Raw genomic sequence first — 7,211 nt, 5'->3', positions numbered from 1 at the left:
AACAGTAAATAAAAACGTATTTACTTTCCCTTCCTCCTTACTTTGAGAAAGCTCAGTGTTTTAGTTGTTACCACCTTCTGTACTCACTGACTGAACACAGCTAGCTGTAAGAACAGAACCCAGCTTGGTTTCTTGTGCAATTATTCTATTGTTCAAAGGGGAACAGAAGTTTCTCTCTGTGTAATAAGGGACACTGGCAGTAGGGAAGATAAGTTGTCTGGAGATTAAATTGGAAAACTTAATTTCCCTATTCCAGTAGGAACAGAAGGAAAACTTTTAGCTTAATTCTCAGTTTCCTGGCTTGTTGTCATGATCTACCCCTTAAAGCTATTTAACCTAATATTTCATGTATAAACTTCCTCAGTTTTATTAAGAATTGTTGGAGTTTTTTAAATTTTGAACTCATGTCCCTGTGAACATGTAGAAGAATGAACGGGACAGACTTTTTTGGATACTGAGGATATAGTGGTGATTTAAAAAAATTTTTTGTTAAAATGGATCTCAGACATCAACATACAAAACCTGAGGCCATGATTAAAGTTGGAACATAGGTTCCGTGTGCCTGCATTGGTTTCAAAGGGAATGTCTACAGAGTTTAAAATAGGCTAGAATATAGTCTGTGACTTGCTCAAAAAGGAAAAAAAAACAACCAACCAAACAAAAAAAACCCCTACCTTTATGCACATTACAGAAAAAAAGAGAATGAAAAAGATTTGTAATTGTGAGCGAATTCCTGTGGTGTGCAGTATTTTTCAAGTATGGTTTGGCTTAGATCCCATAAAATAGGAATTGACAGTAAAATACGTGAGTAGTTTCTTTTAAAGTACTTACTACAGAGGAACAGCAGGCATTTCGCAAAGTGAAACGCCTTGTCCACTCTGAAGAGACTGCCAAATTGTTGTAAGCAAATACACAACATCGCTATCACCTCAAAATCCACCAATTTCACAGTTCTAGAATTACAGTCAGTTCAGTCCTGTGTTTTCATCTCTGGCAAAAATTACCTTTGGTAGAAAGAAAGGGACTCTTCCCCCAGTTACTGTGGGCTAATGAGAGGCTGTGTTTCAAGTCGTGCCGCTGTGCAGGGAGCAGAAGCAAGCATGGACATTTTGGACATAGATTCTAAGCATAATTGAATCCATAAATAGCTTGCCTTGGCTGCTTCCATGAGGCAGACACACTTCTCTGCCTCTTCAAGACACTGACTGACACAAGGAGGAGGGGGTGATATCTACCCCATAGATTCCCATAAATCTGTAGATCTAGCCAATTCTTGGGTGAGGCCCCTGTAGCTGTCTAGTTTATAAGATCATCCTTCTAATGTTATTTCCCTTCTCTTGAGGTATATCCCTAGGGAATAGGCCAGTCTTCAGAAGGATTACAAGCTCCAAACTCCTTTGGTGTTTCTCTAAGTAATCTGTGGCAACCCTAGTGATCATTTAACAACAAAATGGTAAGTTATTACTTGGTACCAGCAGCTCATGCTGGCTCACAGTTGTTCAGATAGGGGGTGGCTGTTCCACCTGTTCCACTTATCCTCAAAAGGGATGAAACCTCGCTTTTGGTTTGAGAGGAAAGGGGGAAATGAGAGGAGTGGGGAAACTGAAATATTCTAGTGACACTCCTGTGACAGCCAGAGTAACTGCACCAGGGACAGAGCAAGCAACTTCCCTGCTGCAAGAAGGAGAGAAAAGGGAACAATGGAACAACAACCTCTACTGAGTGGAACTTGCATAAATTATTATTCCATACACTTCATATGCGTCTCCCATTCTTAACATGTGGGATGCCTTTCACTGGGTATGGTGATGGGGAATAAATCCAAGGAGCTGGCTCACATGGGGAGATGGTTCTGCTAGCACTCTTGTTATTGGGTGAAACCAAGTAGAGTTTCCCTTGACTGCCATGCAGTGTTGTGATCTTTATCCCATGCTGGGACTCCATGAGCAAGCCACTCCAGGTGGCAGGATCAGGCCACACTGTTCAGCCAGAGCTACTAGAAAGAGTTCAGGGTGGGAGAGAGACCACAGAACTGCAAATGCAAGAGTTATCATCTTACCTTTAGAGAATCATGAAATAGGAATCAATTTGGAAGTATCCCATGGTTGAAGAGTGAAATTTGGCTGCCTGATACCCAACAAACAACACCCACCATGACATGTTTTACAATGGATCTTTTTGTTGCTCCATATACAACCCCTCATCTTGTTAGCTCATTCAGCAGAACCAAGAGAGAATGTGCCTTCCCATCCAGCCCGCACTGTCCTCTCTAGATCACACAAAGCGCATTTTTTGAGCAGCATTAGAACTTTATTTACTCCAGGCAAGGGCATGATTCTCTCCGGCCCAAAGGACACCACATCAATGGGAGCTTTGGTGAAGCCTGCAGTGAAGGCCTCAAAATTCATGTGTCAGTTATTAAACAAGCACAATACCAATCTCATATTATTATGATGATAACGTAGTACCTTTTCCTTCCTTCTGACATCTCTTTCTTTGTACAATACATTTTCTGCTCTCGCTTGTAGCTGGGCAAGGATTGCCCCTTGCTGATGGATGCTGTACGATCTCTCTGACCCTTACTTCATTTCCTCTTTTGAAACCACATGTTTTTCCTTTCTTTGTGCAAGGGCTCCATGGACTCCACTCACTAGCTTCACAGTGCACTGCAATAAACATAGGACAATCTGAGCCTGGCCAACATCTTTTTGTATACATAATGCATAAGGTACATTAATTTTCGTCTGCATCAGCCAAAAGGTGTCAAAAATTAGTGGAATTAATCAGGAGTTGCAGCAATGAATTGACAGAAGTTGGACTGCTGAGAATATACTGCACAAAATATTGTCAAATAATTATGTCAGTTACTATTTTGTACTTGATTCCATTCCTGAAATGTGGCAACAACAACAACACAATTGATCTCAAGGAAATCAGTTACTGAGGCTTGTTCTGATGTTGCTTTGGTTTTGTGGAGGTATAAATCCCTATAGCTTCTGTGGAATTAAATGTTAGTCACGCCTATGTGAAAGCAGAGTGAAGTCATTGGATCAAGATGCTGCAGTTAGTCTCAAATGTATTGAATTTGGAAATCAATAGAGTTATAAAGGACCAAATTATATCAAAAGGCATTACATTAAGAATCAAGTATCTTTGATGATCTACTGCTTGGTGTTCAGCTTAAATAGGGAAAAAGCCATCATTCGTAGCATATACAAGCTGTGAGTAGGCAAAGCAGAGGAGAATTTGGGTCAGGGGGGTGCAAGCTTTTCATAAAAGTGCAGGTTGCAGTTTCTGAACAACAGTGATCTGAATGCACTTCCTGTACTGTTGGGAACCCAAAATGTGTGCAGCTTGATGCTTGTCCAAACAGTATAGGTAAAAATGGAAGCAACTTGGCAAGCTTAACAACATGCTCTTAATAACTATCCTTCTTTTGTGCCATGTCTTCAGTATACTTCTCCTGATAAAAGATAGTAAACATTTATATTTACTTCTGTTCACATGTGTTTAAGACCATAAAACACTACTGAAGAAGGAAAGACTTCCAGCTCCTCTGTAAGGAGGAATTTTTAAATCAATATTTTTCCAGCTCCAGAATTTACTTCCAAATTTTTCAAAACCTAAAAATATAATTGATCTCAGGCAGCCTCTGTGCCTTCCTCCAGTGAATTGTCGTGAGGGTAATTTTGGTTTTCACATTACACCAGAGCTCTCCTGTTAAAATGATTGGCCTTCACGTGCACAAAGAGGTTCTGTTTTTCCTCTGTAGCTTTAAATGGCTTTTCCTAGTTGAGACTGACTCATTGTTAAAGCAGCTAAGTCTACAGCACTTGGAAACAGCCATCAAGAAATGAAAACAATCCTCTGAATTTCTTTCAAAGATGAAAGTCTTTGATTGAAAATGAAATAATGAAAAAAAAAAAAAACATCACTACCACCAGAACTAACATATATCTGAGAAGGAAAATGCTAAAGTACTGTACATAATTTTTATTCTTTTATTACTTTCCCTCCAAAACATGGGATGCCAGGGTAAGCTATGTGCATGATACTGTGGGGGTGAAGATTTCCATCATGGCCAGACTGCGCCTAAGCGCTCCCTGGTTGCTGGTGGCTGAAGAGGTTACGGTTTCCACCGCAGTTCACAGCCCTCAGCCACCACAATTCACAGCTGGTGTACTAAAATAAGCTGAACCTTGCCACAACTTCAGCATGCCCATGACAGGGGATGTCAACTGCAGCAGCCCAGAGGCAAATATATCACTTGTTCTGCTTTCGGCCAGAGTGGTGGCAGAGGGATGGCACGGACAGTTAGGTGTGGTGACCTCCAAAATTGCCTTGGTGTGAGTAATCAGAGCTTGTGAGTCAGAGGCTGGAGGGATACAAAAGCAGGTCTCTTCTCTGCAGCCAGTGAGTCACAGGACCAGCGTCAACATTCACTCCTTCAGTGACAGCGACACACTATTTGATGTTTTATTTTAATCTCAGTTTATGGAGCCTAATGATTATACACTTTTACCATTTTGGAGTTTTTTATTGTTGTTTTTCCTTAATGTTTTGGTTCTTAGCCTTCACCTTTGTGAAGGCAAGCCTCAAAATGTTGATGCATGCATGCATTGAAGGCTCAGGTAGTGCAAGGGTGCTACAGCAAAGCAGTTAGTGTGTTAATCTTTCAACTACATGTGGAGTCTGGCTTGGAATTTTTGAACTTTTGATGTTAGTGGTGCTGCATAACACCATAACAAAGCAATTAAGAAATGGGTGTCATTCTACCTCCGGGCAGACCAAACAGGCCGTATTTCCTGAGGCAGAATTGCCCTTATTGTCAAACTGTGTTTGCACAACCAAGCTTGTATCTCTTGACAGACTTGGGAAATACCTTGAGTGTGTTTTTCTAGGGAATACATATGGTGATGCAGAACATTTCCATTTTAAGTTGCACTTCCCTGATGGTGTAACCGATCTTGCAACTCACGCCTTCCTTAGATCCCCCTTTGCTTGTGAGAAAACTGGGCAGGACATGGAGGGACCCGACTTACCGATGCTAGTGCACTCCATCGTGTGATTGTTGGCTTCTAGCCCATCAGGACACTTTTCAAGGCACTTTCCGCTGTATAAGTAAAACCCACTTTTACACTTTGTGCAGAAGTTTCTGGTGAAGCAGGTATCACAGTCAGCTTTGCATTCTGAAATGCAAACAATAAACAACATTGTTGCTCTTTGCCATGAAACACCATGGGCTCTCTTACATATACCAGAATCACACAATTCTAGCAATGTTAATCTTCTGAGGAAGCAAATTATATTTAGATCTTCTCTGTGGCCTGTACACACAGTGAGGCCAGCCACAAATGACCTGGGTATGAGTGAGGATTTAATAAGGGTGGCCTGATGCTGAACGGCCTCACACTGCTTGTCTCCTTGCAGACCTATGCAAATGGAAGACAGAGCACAGCAGAGAATAAGAATATACCTCTTCTGCCTTATACTGACAAAATGTAGGTACTAATTAACCCCCACAATGGCCCAGTGCTTCTGCCACTTGCATGCTATCTATCTTTATTCATCCAGGAGAAATAAAAATATGCCAGAATTTAGAATCTGCTTGAGATTGTTTTGATCAACATATTTTTCTTTTTTAAATGATTTCCTGATGTTTTGTCAGATGTCTTGTAGCATTTCATGTATTCTCTATATGACTACCCAAATTGACGTTAGTGGTATATTTCCCAGTTCTCAGATATTTTTAAATGAATTACATAAAAACTTGTGTATGGCACAGCTGATGTCTGATATGCAAGGCCACACATTGCTAAAAAATGAGAAAATACTTTACGGTGTCAAATTACTCTAAGGTCCGTTCATTAAATAACTTTTATTACCAGGTAAAAACTGGGAGAGTTGCTTGGCCGTCACTCTTATGTGTTTTTATATCACCTGTGGGATTAAAAACAGTGAATTCAACAACAAACAGAGGAGTAGGGAGGACATTGTGAACTTTTCCAGTTCATTTATGGTTCAAAATACACAGTGGGGTCAAAATGTTGCCTGAGCAGTAAAGAAGAGAGTCGAGTTCTCTGTCTCCCAGCCCGGAGGCAACATGACTCAGTAACTTCCCCCAAACCAGGCTGAAACTTGGCCAGCTGAAACCTGGCCAGCTACTACAGGCATTTATATTATACTGAGTGTGAGACAAACTGTAAGGAGACCAGGGCAAACCACATCTCCAAAGAATGCCACTTGCCCTCTTCTTTTCTTGTTGCAGGGGTCAGGTAGGCAAGGGCAGTGGGTTAAATGGCTCCAGCCACTGGGATTCAGCATCCCTCAGCCCTCACACTTCGGAGCTGCTGCCTCTTCCTCTTGCTGCTGGAGGACAGTGCCTGCTGCCCAACAATGCTTCCCTTTTGCAAGGGCATGTGGAGGGGGAGGCCTTCAGGCTGTATTTTTTCAGGAGGCTGTTTTGTGATCTTTCACCTTAAATTTTTGGGTCAAGTTAATATTACTACTATTAAAGAACTGAACAAATAAAGACATGGCCTGTCCGTCTGCTTCTCTGTTGACTTGAATCCTAAGGAGACACAGCATTCAAGAGAGAATAAACAGATCCATGTTTTTACCCTTTCCCCAGCACTTACTTGCACACTTATTAATGTCAGGATACCGTGTCCCATAGTATCCACTTGGACATGAGGAAAGACAGACTCCAATCTGTTTCATGCCAATCCTCTCCAGAACAAAAAAGAGCCTGGGCTTACATGACAGACATCCATTGTAGTCAGAACATGTAGCACACCCTCCTTGGCAACCCTGGCTCACGTTAGGATGCACTGAGAAGACAAGCATTAAAAAAAGAAAACAAACAATGGTGAGAGAACAACATATTAGATAAATCCACGAAATAACAATTCCTCTGTACTTGGAAGGGTGAACCACCCACCTCTCTGACAGCTCTTAAAGGTTGCTTCATTTTCTCTTGTTTCACTTATAAGCTGATATTTTATTAAAGAGATTATTTAATCTGCATAAAAATGAGAAGCTGAACTGATGTGCTCACATCTTGCAGAAACAGCTAACAACAAATTATATTTGAAATAGATTTTATGGAACGGTAGCATCCTAGAGAACAGCTGTTTTTCTTTTAGTAATTTTCAGTGGCTCTTCTGCCTCGTCTGCACTGGGCTTAGCAGATTCATGCATGTTCACTTATT

The 7,211-nt window shown here is 41.1% G+C and overlaps 1 protein-coding gene across 1 annotated transcript; it reads right to left on the bottom strand.

Moving 5' to 3' along the window:
* Positions 1 to 2,468: 2,468 nt before the first annotated feature.
* RSPO3 (R-spondin 3) lies at positions 2,469 to 6,824 on the bottom strand (the record flags this gene model as incomplete). The annotated part of the gene is made up of 3 exons (XM_008936219.1): positions 6,639 to 6,824; positions 5,043 to 5,189; positions 2,469 to 2,666 (listed from the first exon to the last, which is right to left on the bottom strand). Coding segments are annotated over exons 1-3 (427 nt in total), but the record flags the coding sequence as incomplete, so codon positions are not given.
* Positions 6,825 to 7,211: the final 387 nt, after the last annotated feature.

This window comes from Merops nubicus, unplaced genomic scaffold, assembly GCF_000691845.1.
Source record: "Merops nubicus isolate BGI_N331 unplaced genomic scaffold, ASM69184v1 scaffold20972, whole genome shotgun sequence".
Classification (NCBI taxonomy): Eukaryota; Metazoa; Chordata; class Aves; order Coraciiformes; family Meropidae; genus Merops; species Merops nubicus.
This window is presented reverse-complemented; position numbering and strand designations above follow the sequence as displayed.